Source organism: Pieris napi, chromosome 9, assembly GCF_905475465.1.
Source record: "Pieris napi chromosome 9, ilPieNapi1.2, whole genome shotgun sequence".
Lineage (NCBI taxonomy): Eukaryota > Metazoa > Arthropoda > Insecta > Lepidoptera > Pieridae > Pieris > Pieris napi.
Window position 1 is genome coordinate 12,595,945 of NC_062242.1, and position 21,934 is coordinate 12,617,878.

The following is a 21,934-nucleotide window of genomic DNA, read 5'->3' on the forward strand; positions in this document are numbered from 1 at the left end:
TTCGTTGGTCAATAATTGAAAAGAATATATTCTTGCGTAGGCGAATTGTAAAGCTATGGAAATAGAAATGTATTCAAACCTGCGTGTATTGTGTATTATTAAAAGCAATATATAATATATTGAGATAAAAAGAAATCAGTGGCGCTACCTTTTTTACGTCTGAGCCTCAGATTTCTGTATCATTCATGATAATTTGTCGATCTAATAAGCAAGTAGGTGATCAACTTCCTGTGCTTGACACACGCCGTCGACTTTTTGGGTCTAAGGCAAGCCGGCTTCCTCAATATGTTTTCCTTCACCGTTGGAAGCATGCGCACATAGAAAGAAAGTCCATTGGTCCACAGCCGGGGATCGAACCTACGGCCTCAGGGATGAGAGTCGCACGCCGAAGCGGCCAACAATGCTCTTTTATATAGATCTTCTTTATAAGCAAAGAAATAAAACAACGACCGTATACTCTATGTAATATTTATACATATCATGCGAAAGTATATGACATAGTGAGACAGGACCTAGTTTTGTGTGAGTAAAATTGTGACATAAAACCACCCTCGCGGCATTCAAAGTTAATACGACACTTCATTGTGTTACATTTTTGCTTTATTTTTTCATTCCACGTTTATCAATGAGATAGTGTTTGAGGGATTTAAATTCTATCGATAAATAACATACATATATAAGAGATAGCTATGATTACGTGTTTGTAGAACGAACACAATGTCAATTTAACATAATAATTTCAATAGTACACTACTTTATCTTTGGTAATAAATTAAGAGAACACAAAATATTGAAAACTCGTTATATCGTTTCTCGTTCGGCTTTTTTCTATCGACAACAGCACATCCCTACGTAACCCGAGCATAGGGGAAAGAAAACAGCAACGTAATTATACAGGCTGATGGAATTTAGCACCCTCCGTGATACACGCTGTATATCTCCGTATAATGGCCTATTAACCGCGGCGACACTAAAAATAACTACATGCTATGCAAACGGTGCAATTTTACACTCAATCTATTAAAAGGGACAACGGATACGCGGGTCACTTTCAGTACCGCACTTCCTATTACAATTTAAATCAAATAATAATAAACAGCACAAATATAAGTCTTTCCTCCAACTTTGATTTTGTTCTCTTTGGAGTAGAGACTCTTGGGTCGTGGGATTCAAGTGCACAGGCGCTAATTAAAGAATTAAGTTGGCGCCTGGTAGTTTGTATCGGTGCTTTCCTCGCTACACAGCTAGGAAGTGCTGCCAGCGTTAAAGATACACTGCCACAGGGACCAAACTTTTTAAATTTGCTTTAATTTCCTATTAATGAATTACAATATAGGTTGAGAATATGGTAAATACTGTATATTATGTGTGTTCAAATAATAATAACACATAATATCTAACACATTTTAAAATATTATCTAAAATCTGAAACAGGTGATGAAGTCCCATAAAACCTCTGTAGATTAAATTCTTAGCTTGCCTTATATAAAATCAAAATTAAATGTAAAACTTAGGTCCGACGTGCACATATAAATATTTATAACAGGGAATATAGAACATTTCGGGCTGTCGACGCCTGTCCAAACAAATTTGGAATTGCAAAGTATATTTTGCGAGTCCCCCCACTCTCCACTCGCCTATGAATTATTAATTATCCCCCACTGTACTTTGTTTTGTACCTGAAATAGTTTCGAAGATTTTAAATATAAATTCAGTAAATTACTTTTAAACATTCTTGACTTGCATTCTTAACACCATGCGCCTATTTTATTTTATTCTAGGAATGATTTGATAACTATACGTGACGACCATCGTCACATACAGTTATCAAATCTACCTTTACGAAGGTGCAACTAGAGTAATTTAAAAAAACTTTTGATTTTGACTTTCAAAAGTGCCATTTTTATACTTTAGTTATTTTTGTAGCTTTACATGCACATATGAATTTTAAGTAGTATAGACTACTGTACGTTGACATCTAAAAGGCCTTTTTCTAATGTCTTATTTTCTTCTTCTTATTTAGACTTAATTTGTAATTTACAGAACCGGAGGCAAACGGGCAGGAAGCTCAACTGATATTAAGTGATGCCCATGGAGACAGAGCGTGTCCATGCCTGTGGGCTCGATAACGCGTTGTCGAACTTTTAAGTCAAATTGGTTGGGAAATACTTCAGTGGATATCAACTTAAAAAAACGCTCATTTGTGGAACGGCGGATGTCGAGGTGATACGGGTGGAATTTCGTATTCTGCCTCGACGTCCGATGATAAAACTCAGCTGCAGGTATTAATTCGAACAACTCCTCTGAACACTCTCCATGGTAATCCTCTCTAGTAGACAAGTACAGATTCCAAAAAAAAAAAAATATTTAAAATATTAAAAGTATTATTAAAAACACATATTGAACAAACAATCCCTTTACTAATTACCAACATGGCAAGTGGGTCGTAATAAACGAGTTGAACAAACGAATCAAGTGACATCGAGCTATGAATTATTGATGCGCCATTAAACGATCGATTCCGTCTGCATAATTGGTATTCTGATCACCTCGGCACATTGAGCCGCGGGTTTGAGGCAAGAAAAATTAATTGGAATAATGGAAATTGTGGATTATATTTCCCTAAAGAGAGCAGAAACACATACACGATACCAAGTTTTTTCTTTTATACATGTGTCTTTAGCATAACTTAAGACTAATAAGTTATTAAAGTCTAACTTAATTTACTAATAAGGATATTAACATAAGAAAGTGTCCGATAACACTACTTACAGTCTCTATAAAAGGGATTATTTATGGGAAGGCATATTCACTTGATTGTGGAGACTATATTCGTGGGTCCAGCAGTCTTTTTTATTATTGTGAACGATACCAAATCAAATCAAAATCATTTATTCAATTAGGTAACTCAATGGTCACTTATGAATGTCAAAAAGAAATACATATAAAATGCTTTAATTTTACATTTACTGCCAATTCTCTGTGACAGTAATAAGCCAGTCTTGATCCAAAAAAATTTTTTTTTGTTTTTATAATAGCAAATAAGGTCAAATTAGGCTGCACGTAGTATTTTTTTCGGTGTGTAACACTTGCTCGTACAGTAAAAGAAAACATCATGAGGAAACAAGCATGCGTTAGACCCAAAATTTCACGAAGTGTGTCAGGCACAGCAGGCTGATCACCTACCCGCCCATTAGATGAATTCAATTATCACGAAACGAAACAGAAATCTGAAGTCATGTCTCAGGAATTTTTACTGTTCTTTTAAATTATAATAACTAAACTTTTGCATAATATCGAACATGGCTACGAGGATGGAACAATATGCAAAGAACGGCAGAAAGCTTATCTAAGTGATGAACACTCAAAATTCGGCTATTCCGTCGCCGGCTCTTTATAAAACAATAATAAAATCAACAAGGTTATTAATCTCGAAATATCTTAGAATCTCCAACCACTAGAACAATCGTTAAATTTTATTTGTAAGAAAAATATGAGTTGGACACGGGAAAGTGTCACTTGGGACATAAGAAATGGCGAGTTATGAATGGAGGCACTTATTAGGGATTAGCCGTGGATTCACTCATCGTGCCTTTATGAGACAATTACTTGGCGGCAACAAATTGCCTTGACGTGTCTGCGTTTTATCTTAGTTAATCTATGGTTGTTTTTGTATGGGATTGCGTGGCTTATTGAATTTTAACATTTTGACCTCTTCTTTTGTTGTAATATTCGGGCTGTATATTTTTAGTTGTTACTTCGAACTATCCAGTAGTAGTGAGATTTTTAAACTAAGCTTTCCCCAATAGGGAAATAACTCGTTTATTGAATACGCAATTACATCATTGGTACTCAAGATTTATAATTTCGCAAAGAAAAGAAATACTAAAAATAATGTAAAATAACATCTCCCGCATCGTTATTTGTAACGAAATTAGGTCGCCCCACGCTGCGTGCCCCAAACATATTTATAAAAGCTAGGATATATTTAGGTATTTACGTGTAATTTCGACTGGAACTAATGAAGCAAATCTAATTAGACTATTTGGTAAGATGTTAGGATTTTTTTTCGGCAGACGTGATATTATGAAGGACCGAAAATATTTAGATACACATTTATTTTAGTTTAGAAACTTAGTTCCTTTGCAAAGATGGAACGGAGTATGTTGAACATACAGAGGCCAATCCACAAAAACGAAACGAAAAGGACAAAACTATGCGATGTGTTAACAAAAATTAAAAAAAAAAACTTAAATGGACTTGGACTGGGCATAAAAAATTAAAAAAAATGGACGAAAGACGTTATAGAATGGTAACTCAGAGGTGGGAGACGGAAAAGAGGCCGACAAATAAAGAGATGGGAAGATAATCTGCCGGAAGGACGGAGAACATGGTGCTGATAACTAGTGTAAAAAAAATCAAATAGATAATATATAAAATAAATAGATAATAATTATAGAATATAGTTAAAATGTTTGTTATAGCTTAGGTTAAAAATATGTTAATGTTTGTATTTGGTGAGTGAATAGTCTTTTATTATTATTATTCTTTTGTTTCGGTTCAGCAGTATCTAGTCAAATCGCGAAGGAGGAGGAATATGTTTTTAAAAACTAATTTTAATTTAATAATGAACAACGAAAAGGCTTTCAGGCCACTTACAAAGCACGCTGAGTTGTATAGTACTCCTCATAGGCGAGTCTCGATGCAATGCCTCCTGTCTCGCCTCACATGTGAAGTCTGCGTAGTCGTCTTCTGAAGTAGCTTTGAAGTGGACCCTGGAACAAATAGACATAATATCAAGAATATTTTATTTATATGATTGCTGGACATATAGAGTTCAGTGGGTATAATATTACAGTGTATCAAGCGGTGACATACCCGATAGTTTGACATGAATATGGTAGAATTTGCCTACGTTGCGTTAATATTAACTTCTAACATAAAATAACTTAGAAACTTAAATAAGTACGAAGGATGTCGGAAACACACGATGGGAGGTCTAGGAAAGCTTATAAACCTAAACATTGCCTCTACGTTTCGATCAGGTAATATTTCGAGTTGATATTTTCAACATTTTTAAAAATAAATTCCACTCCCGAGATTCGTTGAGATTAAACCCGCTGTCGTGCGACTGACGTGAGGAATTATGGCAAGTGTAAACCGAATTTTAAATCCAAACTAGTTTTTAGTTTATGTCAGTCTCAAATGGGACATCGTATTGATCTCATATTGCACTAGCACCGAGTTCATACGTTCTGTAATCTTTGTATGAAATAATCTTCTTAACGTTTACAGAAGGTATATAGCATTTATGTTAGGGTATAATTCCTTAGTTATTACTCAGGCTAAGAATTCCCATATCCATACGTTATACGATCGCTTAATTGTTGTTAACATATAATTATTTCTATAACCTATACATTAATAACCTATCTATATCTTAGGTATGAGTAGTGATGACCTAGTGGCTTCAGCGTGCGACTCTCATCCCTGAGGTCGTAGGTTCGAACCCCGGCTGTGCACCAATCGTACATTACGGTGTTGGAAAACATCATCGACTTGCTTTAGACGGCGTGTGTCAGGCACAGGAGGCTGATCATACACTTGTCTATTAGATTGAAAAATGATCATGAAACAGATTCAGAAATCTGAGACCTAAAGAGTTTGTAGCGCCACTGATTTATTTTTATTTTTTTACATCTTAGATAAATGATAAAAGACAACAAAATATGATGTCTACATTATAATTTCATCGTGTTATCATCATCCATACTACGATGAAATTGTTGTTTTAATTTCATATTAAATCAAATTTAATATATCTCATGTTTAAGTCAATTATAAACTTAAATATAGCGATTTAAATGCAAAATGATATATTCATAAAACAGAGGATGCAGTGGATATGATGACAGTTTTGCTTACTTCGCCCGCACGAGCCGGAATAATGACATGTATCGTTTCGACGACAAGTGTCAAGTGTCAAATGTCAACGTCAGCGCGAATGTAAGATCTTTAACAGTTGCCTATCTAGAGATTTGTGTGGATCAAGACATACTTTATAAGTATTTACATTTTATTATTTGAAAAAGTTGCAATTTTTAAAGTATTACAAATTAAAATGATTGAAATATTTAACACATAACCCTAGATTCTTCAGTCAGAAGGTAAAAAATCTGTTTAAATCCGTTTTGTTTTTTACAACTTAAGAAAACCATAGACTGAAACATACTCTCTATCTAACAACAATATAAGTAAGTCAACTAAATAGTGTTATATTAAAATGCAAATATATAAAGACTATTTCACACTACTGAGTGATGTTTACCTAGTACATAGCTATCACTTGACGTGAGTAAATAAACCTGAGTTTTCGCCATCAATTCACAACTTCGTCTAACTTTGGAGCCATACATCTATTCGAGGAATAAAAAAACATGGATACGACCAACTATACACGGTTATTTCAACTCCATTCCATTTTACTATTTACGTGTTTCTTTGCAATTCCTTAGCGGCTTGTATTTAATGAGATTTTTCTGAATAACTTGCCAATAATATACGGCTCAAAATCATTAATGAATAAAATTGTCTTAAATCTTGATTTTAATAAAAATACAATTTAATAAAGACGTATTTTTTACCTTTATCAATATAATTGCAGAGAAAGTCATTGCAGGATCGCATTGATTATAAAAAAATATGTAAGTATATGTGAACGCAGCCATTCGGTGTTAAACGTCAGTGGAGGAAGTAAACATTAACTAAGCCGGCTGTCAGCGTATTTTTCGAAAAATACATTTTAACTAAGTGGTGAAAGGTAATAATTCAATTTATTATAAGTATTGTTCATCATCATCATCAATGGTCCGTCAATTCGTGAACGTGTTTATTAGATTATTTTATTAATACACCCCACACTCTACAATTTTTATCATCAAGAGAAATAAGAAATTAATCAATACTAACATTCCTATGTATCTTGCATGTTTGATTCTTGACTCTAACAGCAAGTACAAGTAAAGGTTAAACTGTTCCCATTACTTGTAACTCATCCAGCGTTTTAACTCTTTAAATTTCCCGACGCGCCTCAAACCGAGACATTTCACAAAAAGTAATTTATGTTCGGTCGCTTGTTGTTAGATGAAATGACATAAGGAAATAATATGAGTTACAAACTTTACTCGTGTTTAAATTTTAACAGCGCAATTACTCGGATGACTCTTTGTTTGGGACGTATTATGTAAAACGTTGCTAGTTTTTAAGCGAAGTTTAATTATGATGTTGTAGGGTAGTTTTTGTATTTGTGAGTTATTTGGCTGAGATAATAGGATTACGGCTAGGGTTTGAATTCGGAGTCAATATCATCTTCTTTGATTTGGGAGAGATGGATGACTTATTACCTACTTACACGCCTGCTGCTTCAATGCGATGCAATGTACAAACATTATGACTTGACAATGATGAAGCCTTTGAGACTTTTTTATTAAATTTGTAAAAAATATTTTTTTTAAATACTCGTAATTTTATTTATAGCTGAAGTCATAGGAATAGTTTTACACAAGAGTATAACGTGAGTGTTAGCAATGGCAAGTTGTACAAACTACCGTCAATGCAATAATAAATTAATAATACAATTATAATTATTTAATAAAAATGTATATCAGGCAATACCGAACTAATTTAGTATATGACAATTTGTGTCGGATTGTGACAAGGGTCCGAATGACTGGCACAGATTGGGGAATAAAATAAATTATACCCCAGATTGTTACTACACACTAATATAGTATATTTGCCTTAGTGGATATTGGGGTAGGTTAGGGTTTATAGTTAATTTTGCCGGCTACTTTGATTATGTAAAAGGTTAGGCGAAAAATTTCACTAAGCCTTTTGTTATGAGATTGACATTGCACCAATTTTATTTATATTGTAACAGTAGTTTCAAGACATTAAGAAAATTTAGTTTCTTTTATATTTTTAAGGAGCTTTCGACAATATCCCTAATGCCTTGAGACAAGCTGAAGATAGAGTGACTTGGAGGCAGCATGTCGCCGTATCGTTAGAGTTTTTCAAGACAGGCACAAACCTTCAGCAATGGAAACTAAGAAGAAGAGAAGAGTGTAGCATAATAGGTAGAAATTTGACTATATGATTTCTTTATAATATTGTCTTTTATACAAAATTATATTATGTACATTTTAATGTTAAATATATTTTGTAACCTCTTAAGAAATTACATATTGTGATTACATAGAAACAATATAAATCATCATAAAAAATACTGACCTAGATATTGTAGTATATCTAATAGATTTGGGGTTTCCACTTGGGCTGTCCACTTCTCTTATTTCTTCACTGCCAACTGAAAAAGACAATCACATTAATGCTAAGTTTTGCAGCTTTTGTTTATACATTTATTTGGCATATACAAATATGATGGTTATAAATTGACTACTAATATAACTAAACAGTTTAACCAACAAAAAATAAGTTAGGGAAATGTTTTCATATGCATTTGATGCACTCCTGATTCATTTAGGTAACACAATGTAGACTTATGATTGTCAATAAAGAAATACGAGATATATTTAATGCTTTCAATTTGACATTTACTACCAGTTATCAAAACCATGGTTTTTAAATGTAATATTTTATGATAATTGAATTAATTTGAATGTTAAAAACAAATAATTTTTTGTTACTTCGCCACCACGGGTTGACGACACGGATTTCCTTAAAATCTAATAATTTATTTAAGGACTCATATAATCGCTAAGATGATAAGCGCGGCAACGTCCTTACACCTTTACCGATAAAAGCCTTCCAATTTTATAAATATTTTATTCCGCAAAAAGATTTCTAAGATTATGTACAAAAACATTTGAAGCATTTTTTATAGGTAGAGAGGTTTTTTAAATAAACTAGTAAAGCGTTTATTATCGGTTAGGGGAAAAAATCTTAGGTATAGTTTATTTTGCATAGATATAGCATAGGCAGCATTGGTGGAATGTTTCCTAGTCATTTAATTCTGTAAATAAGTTATAACATTCAAGAATTAGGGCGGAGAATAGCATGAAAATGTTAAATACTTTCTCTATGCAAATGCTCTATAAAATATGAATTTCGTATGCAAAACTGGATTCTGTGTTTTGTACAAGAGTTGTGGACTAAGTTGGAACTATTGTTTGCAAGTTTTACGTAAAAATTAGCTTCGTATATTAACGGTGCCGTTTTGATATAACTGCTTTGATAAACTTTATCATAGAGTTTTCACTTGTTTATGATAAGTAAGGAGTATTTTATCAACTACATATTATCTTTATATTTTAAAAGCTATGTATATATGTAAATATGTTAAGTGGAAAGGGGAAGTACTTTTTACAAACAAACTTATTTTTTATATATTTTTTTTTTTTTTCGTAATACCCTTGACCTTGACAAAGTTGCCAATACGACTAACATAGTTTAACAATCTTAGCGTACTCTGAAAGATATACGAAGTGAATTGCTCTTTTTATCCCATCATAAAAATGGTTTCTAAATAAAATATTTTATGGGACCCCGAACCGAAGGACCCTCAAAATCAACTAGGCGCACATAAGCCCACTCTAAACGATTTCAACTATAATAATGATAAAAACTTTGGAAAATCGTTTTATTTCTATAGAAATTTTATGACGAATTTATATAGAGATTGTGGATTTATAAAAAAACACCAACGCATTTGAACCTTCGAGTTACAAGAGGTTTTATTAACATGATTATAATAAGTATTATTGTATAAATTTGTAAGGTAAAACATATGTTTAAACAACTTTATTTCTCATTACAAAAAATGTATTTTTATTTACATGAGAAACTTAATATAATATAAATATACGAACGAGATACGCGTCGCCATCAGCTATCCCAATTTTAGTCTATTAAGCTCATTCTAATATGTATGTTTGATCCCCTTTTGAATTGATTAAACAGGCTAATCTTACGAATTTTAGAGGGTAATTGATTGAAGAAACATATATTTCAAACAGATTTATATATTTGGCCTAGTGGCTTGGACATTCGACTATTCACCCTGACATCGTACGTTCGAATCAATGCTGTGCACCAATTGATTTCTATGTGCGTATTTAACACTTGCCCATACGGTGAAGGAAAACATTGTATGCCTCAGACATAAAATCGATGTTATGAAAAAAAAATCTAGAATCAGATGCAGAAATCTGACACCAAAGCGCCAGTGTTTTTTTTTCATGTAGATCCAGTTTTTAGTAATTAAATTTCCAAAAAAATCTGTAAAGTAAAAGGGACGAAAGCCGGGTCTCTGCAAAGTAGGTCTATTATACTATTACAGCGATTACCAAGGGCTACATAACAGTAAACGCTGTGTTATCTTCCTCAGCGGGCCAGTAACTGCTAAATTGCCGAAATTAACTTCAGCGCGACCCACGGGAACAACTAGTATACTAAAGCATGAATGTGTTATAACTTTCCTAGCTTTCCACCCTTCTACACAATTTTGTCTTTTATAATTTAAACGAATAAAACGGCTATGAGATGGGCTCGAATTATTTTCATAGTAAGTATGGATGGATGTTTGTTACTCTTTCATGTAAAAACTACTGAATGTATTTTAATGAAACTTTACAATAATATATAGCTTATACATCAGACGCTACAATATACGCTACAATTTATAAAGCTATTGTGTGAATTTTCCAAAATATCAAGTAAGTAGGAAAAAATCTACCATCTGCGAGCTATTCTATTCTATTTTTGTGTCCCTTTTACAATCAAACCGCTAAAGAAATGGCAATGACGTCAAAAAATGGACTCATGTTATTTCCAGATTATAAATTGATACACAAAGTATTGCATAGGTATTTACATTTTTAACCTGCTGCTAAAAAGGCCCCGGATTCACTTCTCGGGGCAAAAACAATTTGTTAAGTTGGTAAAATTTAAGTACCTATTTTATATTAAAAAAATACTTTTTTTTTATAAACAATCATTTATCACAGTAACGTCTTTTCAGAATAATGTTAATTTTTTATATATCTTTACATGTATTGGTACTTTTTGAACATAAATCTTGAAATACAGAAGTTAAGTAGGAATCGGAATCGCATTCCAATTGGAAAGTTCTCAGAACTTATCAAATGCTTTTCACGTCGAAAACAGATCGCGAGATTTTATATTTCATATTAATTTTTAAGTTTGAACACAGAAATAAATAAAATTATTAACTCCCAACACCGGCATCCTATAAAAGACATATATATTTCAAACTCAAATCCTTTGTTCGAGATTCTATTGAACTAGTACTATATAACATTTGAGCTGTTTGAAGCTTAAGAATAAGGCTTAAAGGGACGGACAAATATGTATTAAACCGATAGTTAATTGAATCTGTATCATGACTACATAGTGTAATAAAAAGCTTTCAAAAAGCGCCGTATCAGCGAAATCCAATCGGAAAACTTTGCGATAATAATGCCTCAAGGGGCTGTCGATAAAATGACATAATGTATAAAAGGGTAATGTCGATAAATCTTCTCGTCAGATCATGCTTTGCTGGATTTCATATACGTCGATATTCGTTAAATGCATCACTAGTTTTAGTGATGTATAGAACTGGATAGGGCTTTGTTCGTCTAAATTCTGATTAAGAAGAAACCAATACATGAATTACAAAAGTCACGATTGAGCAGGATAGGATATGGTTAAGAAGTGATTATGTAGAAGACTTTTAAAAGAGGTTAAACAGGAAGCCAATCGTATGGAGTCGGAGAGTGGTGGAATACACTCGCCAACTTTCTGGCAGATATGCTAAACGACTTGCCTAAAAAGGACGGAATTTCCAAGATGCATTTATTAGAGGAGCGTAACATATATTTATTTATTTATTAATACTTCGTTGCAATATTATTATAGTATTTCTTTACTGACAAGTCATAAGTGTACCCATAAAAATGTGTTACCCATATGATTAAATGATTTTTGAATTTTTTTTAAATTTTTGAATAACATAATAAAATTGACAAAATTAAATGGAAAGGAGGGCAACTGGCGGTTTTATCGATTTCGAGGGACCTCTTTCAGGCAACCACCGTTGAAAAAAATAAATAAATTAGATAAGGTAAGCAAGAAGTGCAAAATGCATAATACATATAGTTTATTACACAAAACTAAAACAGGAACAAAAAAACTAAAAAAGGACACATGAGATGTGCCTTACGTCTGAGTCCAATAAGTAGCCACCCAAGCCTGCCTGCGATTATTCGAATTAAAAAAAAAACTCTGATTGTCATTAGCGCTAAAATTTTCATTTGTGAAATTTGAATTTCAGCGAAATATATATAGCCAAATTAATTTTATTTTGAATTTGAGAAAGGAGGTTTAATATATCTTTCATTCTATATCTGTGGCAAATTTTAATAAAATTGAATGACATTGACATGACTTCTCAAATGCGGATGGGTTTGCCCTTATCCAATAATGATTCTCTTCCCTTCTTGCTGGCAATATTTGAGATTTCTTTTACGATATTGTTCTTTGTATTAAGTCGCTGAGAGGGCAATTTTCTTTGTTTCAGTGACCTTTGTTTAAAAATATTGAGTCAAGGGAAACTCACATTTTCTCTTTTTGTGACTCTCGATTTGTTTTTTTTTTACTGGACCTAGTAATACAACTTACATTTAATTTAATCAGATTAAAGACCAGAAGGTCATACGTTTCTAGCCAGGCTGTGCTCAAAGGGATATATTTATCTGCTGCACTGAAGTATTTCCGGACTAATTTGACAGGATTCTTTAAGAAAAAAGTGTATACATTTTTAAAGGTTGGCAACGCACTCGCGAGCCATTGAGATTGCCCATGGGCGACGGTATTACTTAACATCAGGTAAGCCTCCAGCCTGTTTGCCCCCTGTCCTATAAAAAATAATAATTTATATGCACGATGAAAGAATTACAATTTGAGGAAACCGGCAAGTCTAAACTAGTTAGCTTTTGCGCTTGACCCCGTGGGTATTAAATCCGTTGCCACTCGTACACGTCATCACTTTTCGTGAATATAATTTCAGTGTCATCAGAAAAGTGCTATGTATAGCGGCATTTGTGACGCCCCGGTCACGGTCACAAAACTCACGAGACAAAGAAATCATTCAGAGTATTGTCCCATTTTCTGTGAAGATTCTTCGCTCTAAATTTCTCGAGTTTTAATCTATCAGAGGTTCCACATTTTGCTATCTTAGTATAGGCATGTCATACAATGAGTCGTGAACAATTGTTTTACATAACTATGCGAAAACAGAAGTAAAACTTCTCTTAAAGGTTGTAATTAGATACACATACACACACTACAAAGCTCTCCAATAGGATTTTTGTAGTATGTTTTAGATTTCGTAAATACCGTATTTTTATGCTAAACAATGGAAAATGACAAATTGTGAGACAATACTAATTAGGACAGCAAGAATTTTATCAATAATTGGCCCCCATCACTAATTGGTTCTGTCATTCATTAAGCAAGTTTTCAATTTCAATTTGCAAACAGCTGAAGCGGAGTATCGATATCGATACAACACTATTCGATATTGTCCATTAATTTGTTTGTTGATCTGAAGGTATTTGCAAAATTGTTACCAAAATGAACCAACTCATTGTCGCTTTGAAGTATCATTTCAAAAGGCTGCTTCAATTTACGTATGTATACTTCAGTTATTTTTTCTACGATTATTTGGGCTTAATATAAAATTTAACTTGGACTTCGGACTTTTAGTATAACACGGCAGAAAACAAATGTCTTTATAACATAAAGAGTCAATTAGTAAATCAATGTTTTCAACATTTACTAATAAATGAACATGAGTAATATATATATATAAGTTACAAGTAAATCTGTCGATTCCTAAAACTAAAAACGTTATCAAAATGACAATCAGTACAATAGATCGCGCCAATTGCGACAACAATGACGTAACGAACAATAGTTGTTGATTTGACTCGCGGATATTGTCAAATCAACAACTGTATTGTTCTTTGATTCTGCCGCGCGCAAAACAAATGATTTGTTTCAACAAATAGAATTATATATACTTTTATATACTATAACAACTATACTAATACACTGTACGAGGGAGGATCGCAGTTCTCTGGCGCTTTAAAGTGTGTTTACTATGTTACTACAATAAAATTTACTCAATAATTCTAGATACTTTCTGCGTACTTTAAATTTTAATTTTTAACGAAAAAAAAAAATACATCGAAAAGGTTGATTTTAAACAATGTGAATAGGTTAGGAATTAGACGTATGAAACAAGATACAACCATAATTACTAATTAAAGCAATAGCGCAAAAGCGCATAAAAGTCTATAGAATTTCAAAATAGTATTTTAAAATATCAATCGTACTTGAAGAACTAATAAATGAAAAATAAAATTGAAAGCTATCTGGTAGCAAGCGCTTTCCGCGCAGTTAAATCAGATTACTATAGAAAATATCAAGTTTTATTATATGGAATTAAAATATGGTCTTATTTCATGCCGTAGACCTCCATTTTGTTTTAGACTTTAGCTTAGTCCTTATAATTAGTTGCCTCTTGGCATAAAACATTTGTGTTTTACTATTGAATTACTGAAGAGTTTCAACTAAAAATGTTAATCTTTATTTATATAATTTTACTGTACGTATGTATGTCACTGAACTTCTCTTAAACGGCTGGACCGATTTGAATGAATTTTTTGTATGCGTTTGGGTGGCGCCCTGGATGGTTTAGATTCACAAATCAGCCCGGCAATAGGCGTTGCAGTCGGTAATTTCATACTTAGTTTAATATCCTTATCGCTAGAAATAGCATGCAGGACAACGTCTTTATTTAATTTCAAGTACAGCACGTGTCGTAAAAGTATCTACACATATATTATTACTTTAGTTAGAAGCAAAACTATGGAATAAAATAAAACATTGTATTTGACATTCCCATACATTTGTTATCTACTATGCCTCCCATAGTATGACAGCGACGTATTAAATAGGTCATAAATATATTAAAAAAACTTACCTCTATCTCCTGTCATCTCCTGGTTCCCCCGAAACCAGACAACCTTTGCGGCAGGCTTGGCGTTCTTCGCCTGACATTCTAGGACCACATCCTCCCCTTCTTTCACCTCCAGCTTCGAGTTGTGGGGATGATTCACGACTTCCACTGCGTTTGGTGGCGCTGGGGACAATGAAAAATATTTATAAATTTTTATCATCAAACACGACTTCAGCAAGTATCATTACCATAGTTTGTTTTTTATACACAAGTAGGTGTATTAAAAAAAAATATATATAAAGGGCATTAATTTGATATGAAAATATTCCATTCAAATATCACTTTATATTAAAAACATTATTAATGGGACAGCTTTTTAATTTACCGTTCAGAATAATTTGAGCAATTCAACGAATTTTAATGAATTATTATGAATTTAGAATGAATATTAATTGCGTCTTTATTAAAATACTAGCGACCACTCTGGTTTCACGTTCCCTGTTGGGATTTTAATCACATCCTATTTACAGAGTAACGACAAACTATTGATTACTATACTATGTTCTCTATGTTAAATGCGCACATAGAAAGAAAGTAGATTGGTACCAGCCGGGGATTGAACCTACGACCTCACGGATGAGATTCGCACGCTGAAGCCACTAGGCGAACACTGCTCTTTATTTACTTATAATTTAGAATATCAAAATATTTTTTGGGGCAACAGATATTCGATATTAGTGGCGACATTAGCCACTGGGCCACGGAGGCGGTTAGTCAATGAATAATATAACACAAAACCGCATTTATAACAATTTCAGGTAACATAACACCTGATTTCATAACAAATATGGCGCCCTGACCAATCTGACCACAATAGTTTTTCACTCGAGAATCGTGGGAAACATATCAACTCCATTAAAGGCTTGAGTAACTTTTTATTTGTTGGGATTATCCTTTTTAGTTTTGCTAGAAGTTAGTATAAGTGTGTCCCAAAGATTAAATCAGCAGCGGATGTTAAGTAGTCAAAAAATATGCTGGAAACTAAATGTCCAAGGAACTATAGATCTAGCAATTACTTGACATTTCCAAATTCGAGATACATTACGCATAACAATATTCCAAAAATGTATATTCTTAAGCTGAAAAGTGTCTTTTTATCAGTTTTTATAATATAAAAACTATTTTTCTTTTGGATACTCCAGATTCGAGGACACTTCGACACATTCGACCAATCCGTGAAACTACCGCAAAATATCGCGTTATAGAAGTATTCTAATGTAACCGGTTTTTTAAACAATTTAAAAACTAGGAACACGAATTAAATAAATTTATTTAGTTTAATTATATAGCAACACAATTGAAACAAAACTAATTATAGACTTGACAAATCTTTATAAATTTCACACCACAGAAATACCGCGCTATATGAGGGACGGAAATTGCGTTATAGGGGTTTTCTGTACATACATACACAAACCTACAATTAATTCCAAGACTCCTAATATAGGAAGAGTCACATAGTTGTTTAAAAACAATGACTTAAAAAATACATACATTACAAGTTATTGAGATCGGCAAAGTTCATTGACCGGAAGGTATGTTATCAAAGTCAAACAAGCCGGGTTCTTTGTATAATCTGTTTGTTCGGTTGAAGATACTGACGGGAAATTATAAATTGTGGCATGCGTTTAAGACGAGAGCTCGTCAATTAATACCACACACGAAAATATACTTTTAACAAAGAAGAATGGACAATTTAAAATCTGTTCTCAATATAATGTCTATTCAATTTACCCTAATCCCACTTTTTCAGGTTTTTACTTGAGGACTGATCAATTCAATAATGCACGCTATGAACCATGAGTCATAAAAATGTCATATTAATTATCATAAGAGTTTATTTATTTATTTATTACAAAGCTTATGGGTCAAAATACTCCCTCGCTACAAAGGCATGTTGCCTTTAAAAATCAGCCCAATATGCAAAAAACATGGAGCCTAACTTCCGATATCTATTTAAATTTACTAAAAGTAATTATTCAATGTCAGAGAGCAAAGATACAGAAGGCTTTGTTTTGAAACAAAATGAAAATAATAACATCAAATTACACAATTTTCTAGAAAAATCACATTTTTCTATCAAATCCGACTCAGTCGGATCATCCGGTCAGTTTACCGACTGATTAATTTGAAATTTAGTCTATCCAAATATGACATAAAGTGGATTTTTTTTTTCAAATCCGACATTATTCTACGTTCATGACGATTTGGTCCATTATCCGTTAGAAACAAAACCCAAATGATGTCTAAAGAAACCTAACGCCGTATCCATTTCGTTAAGCCTCAGCAAAACTACGAGTTTTATCTTTAAACGTTTTAATAAGTAAAATAAATAAATGTTACTTTGTGTAAAGACAAGCAAAAACACGAGCGAAATCCATTTAACAATAAAGTAACGACCGAGAAAGGATAATACACAATAATGCAGTGTTTTAAAAATTAAAATGTAAAATATAAGTAGAGCATAATTTTCATCCATTCATCATTCATAGGGAAGACTCGCTTCGTGTTTCGTTTAACCAAAATCTCTTAATAATTTGTGTGAACAACACAGATTTATTACGTGCTCTTGCGCTGGCGCAAGTTTTGAGAGCGAGCGAACCTCAACTTAGATTTTTATTTCACTTTTGTCTTAGATATTTAACTATGTAGTTTTGGCATTAATAAATAAATAAAAAAAATCGTTTATTAAATATTATTTTACTAAAAAAAACTAACCCTATTGTTTAGTGCTTAATAATATGATTTTTTTTTGTTAAAAATATATGCGAGGCACGGAAAGATTTTTCTTGGTATTGCTTCTTACTCTCGGATTTTTTTTCCAAAAAAATTTAGTCAATAATAATAAGCGTAATTTTACTGAAAAAATAACTACCTCTATTAATATTTCTTCTATTTTTATTAAGCACTAATAATATAAAAGCTTGGTATTTACTTGTTAAAAAAAATATTGACAGCGAAGCACAGAAGGAGTTTTCTTTGTCATAGACGTACTGTTTCTTACACTGTGGGAGTAAGTAATTATTGCGCACAAAGACACATGTACAGCCAGTTTCAAGAGTCCCGTATCTAATAAAAAAGAAAGAGCCTTTAAGCTAAAATCGCTAAAGCCCACATCTCGAGACCGAGTAACAGGATATTGCTGTCTAGCGACCAACGGTTCCGCTCTCCTGCCCCCATACAAAGGTGGGAAACTCCGCTTTGTTGTGGCCAGTGGTTGACAACGCTCGGTGGCTCGTTACTTTTCTATTTTTATTCATTATCTTTGTTTTGTTAAGATTTTTACCTCATTAATTTGAAATGTTGGTTCACTATTATAGTTTACTTTTATGAAACTGTCTCCTAGATAACGTGTTCTCCTTTTAAGAGCTTTAAGTTAAAAAAAAATTCGCAACAAGAGGATTTGTCGTGTTTTTCTGTTTAAGGTTGTAATTTCGTCTGCTTTCACGATTTGTTTTACATAATTCTTTTATATAGACAAAACTAAAGAAACTAGTTCTAAATCTCTACTTAGCTAAAAGTGCCGTTTAATTTAGCGATTTCTTGGTTTATCAATTTCCTTATATTGATTTTATCTTCATGTATTTATTAGGTACATTAGTTTCGCGATAATGATATAAAATTAGTAATTTTGAGAGATAACCTTCGAGGTCCGTCATCAGAGAGCTCAGTGGTACAAGCATACCAAATGTTAGATCAAATATATGTTTGAAAATAAAGTTACTACCCATTATGCGTATAATCTGCCGAATAAATTACAGCTAAGAACCATTTCGACCGCAGCTTTTTAACTAAAAACAGATTTATATGTGTGTATTTCTTTAAGAATAACGTCGGTGGTAAAAAAGGCAAAAAATTAAAATAAAAATTCTAAACTTTCAAATGACAACTAGTCTACGAAAAATTCAATGTTTTTTTTTGTTACTCATCTTCTATCGCCCGCTATATCTGCATCAGTTAGGTATATTAAGATAGAGTTTTTAATATTAGATATACTTCGAGAATGTGACATACATACATATTGTCACTTCAAAAGACGGTTGCACCCGAGAATCCAAGACATGCGGGTAGAAATTCTTTTGATCTACACAATAACCGTGCAAGTTTCAAACTCAAACTTAGGGTTGTCACCTTTCATAACATAATTGGTAGAAAACAGAACCCTGACACCGAGTTCGAACTTTTCCATACATTTAGCTTCACTCAATAGAATTATTAGTTTAACTTGTTGACAGCCCTGCATGACGTAGTTTGAAACTTGGCGAACAATGTGTCCGGGCATATCGACCGTGTTAATCTTTACCAGGCCTCTATATAACTTAGATGTTTATGTATGATATATGATGGGGCAAAGGGTATGGGACATTGCGGTTGTTTGTTTCATTCGTCATTTTCAATACAAAATACAGCTGCGCGACGAATTTGTTTGAACGCATCGGAACGGCCTTCCAATACAAGGAAAAATATATTTTAGTAAATATATCCCATATAAGAAAAAATCAACACTTTAGTGGTAATATAAATAACTTTTTTTAATACCTCTTCACAGTCTCTATTTAAGGGAAGACATTGTTTTTGAGTTAAATTTTTTTACTTACCACTTTTTAGCACTTAAGACCGACGTACACTAACACTAACTTACTAATTTAGATTTTGTTCTATTAAATCTTCTCACTAGGCCCGTGGTGTCAAAATAATTTTGAAGATTTATGAACCTTTTTAACGGATACGAACGGGAATACATAACCTTATTTACACAAATTGTCGTTTAAAATGCTTTAGTGTTGGCCTAGTGGCTTTATGCGACCCTCATCCCTGAGGTCGAGGGTTCGACTCCCGGCTGTGCACCACTTTCTTTCCATATCATTTAACATTAGCTCGAACGGTGAAGGAAAATATCGTGATAACTCTGGCTTGCCTCAGAGTCATAAAGGCGCAGGAGACTGATCACCTACTTGCCCATAAAATCGACAAATGATACAGAAATCTGACACTGACCACACCTAAAAAGGTTGTAGCGTCACTGATTTATTATAATTAAAATTCTTTACACCAGGCATGGTCCTGCACGTTAATTTTAGTTTAACTTAATTCAATTACAGACACCAAAATTAACCTATATTTCATTTATTATTGAATTATTGATAAAATATTTTTCAAAATAAATTCACACGTATTTCATACACCGCTTTAAGATCTAGTATAAACTACATTTTATATAAAATAGTGAATGAAAATAAATGAGTCGTTGAATGCGCACGTCTTTACATGACTTCCAAAACCCTTACAAGTCCTTTAACAGGTTATTACGTTACTTTTCACGCGTTCACCCCACTTTTAGAGATCCTTGCGACAAATCGGTAAAATTCAATATAATCTATTAGAACTACATTAAATAAATCCATATTGACTATTTAATCTATTATCTAATGTTTAATGCTTTCTGAATATTTACTCCAGAACCGCCGCAAACAGTTTTGGTGACAGAGGCTCCTCATCGAATACCTATAATCCCTCTTAGTTTATCCATTTTTACTCTAGTGTTTCAATTTTTATAAATATTCCTGATTATATATATATTTGAGTTATATATTTATTTGAGTGGAAAAGTGCAGATAGGAACGGCGGGATTTTCAGGAGGCTTAATTAAAAAAGCGCACACAGATATTTAAAAAGAATGAGATGACAGAAATATAAATGTGTTTAAGTGTAAAAGTATCGGGAAAGGCTAAAAGATTAATGCAAGATACATTATTTACGATAACACAGTTACTTTTATCCAATTTTACGTAAACCTCAAAATCACGCAAGTATAAAACGCTGAACTATCTATAAAAATATTTCGGTCTACGGAACCAATACTTGACATCGACACACTTGTCCACATCCCGACGTCAAGTATTGGCTCAGTCGAGCGTTCAATCCGGTGAAAAGAATTTCCTTACCGACGGAAATTGCTTGAAAAATGAAAAACCCGAATGGCTCTTGAAATTTTGGACACGAAATTGTCGCCACCACTTGTTTATTTACCACTCGAAATGAATTACGAATAACGAAATGTTAGTCGCAAATTATGCAACAATTCCCTTAAGTCCGCCATTATAGTTCAACGTTGAAATTCAAGAGCTTAAAAAGCAGCTAAATTATTTAATTGTCGGAAACATATAATAAATTATAGTTAGAATTTTAAAATTTCATTTTTGTTAGGCGTTAAGTTTGCAATAATTTTGACAAGATACCTTCATAATTAGGCATCTAAAATAATGTTTTTTTTAAACGTATATATGTAAGTTACATGGAATTTTATAATTTCATCTTTATGTAAATATGAGTTGTTAATTTTTATTAATTAAAAAAAAATTACGTGACGGTAGAATACAAATTGGTAACAATATTATAATAATTGGTTTACAATATTATAGTAACAAAGAGCTGCCTGTCTATTAATAAATAAAAACACATAAATTCAATCAATTTAGATAGATAGATAATTAAAGTTAGATAAAACACACTTTTTAAACAAATAAAGACAGCACTCCTTTCTTTTTGAGTTTCTCCTATTCTTTCCATTACACTATGCAGTATAATAGCAAAAATAGGCAAAGTTTTCGCAAAAGAAATGAAATAGGCCTTTCACCTTAAAAAAGTGTTCTTGCTCCGCACGTACGAAACTTCTCAATCTAAAAACACTAGAAGTTCAAACAAATAAAAACTTTGTAAGAAGTACAGTGGCACGTTTTAATTAGGCGTTATCTCCCTTCGACAGCCCCCGGGGGTATGGGGAGTTGTAAAAGTCAATAATTACCTTTGCTCACGGTCAAATTCGATGTG

The 21,934-nt window shown here is 32.7% G+C and overlaps 1 protein-coding gene across 3 annotated transcripts in view; it reads right to left on the reverse strand.

Annotated features, from left to right (window-relative positions):
• Window positions 1-21,934, reverse strand: part of LOC125052265 (nephrin) — a 156,691-nt gene that overhangs the window by 54,146 nt on the left and 80,611 nt on the right. For all 3 annotated transcript variants that reach the window (XM_047652992.1, XM_047652991.1, XM_047652993.1), the window contains exons 5-7: window positions 15,068-15,226; window positions 8,290-8,365; window positions 4,660-4,775 (exon numbers count right to left, since the gene is read on the reverse strand). In XM_047652992.1, coding sequence (XP_047508948.1) covers window positions 4,660-4,775; window positions 8,290-8,365; window positions 15,068-15,226 — 351 coding nt within the window. The remainder of the gene's footprint in view (window positions 1-4,659; window positions 4,776-8,289; window positions 8,366-15,067; window positions 15,227-21,934) is intronic.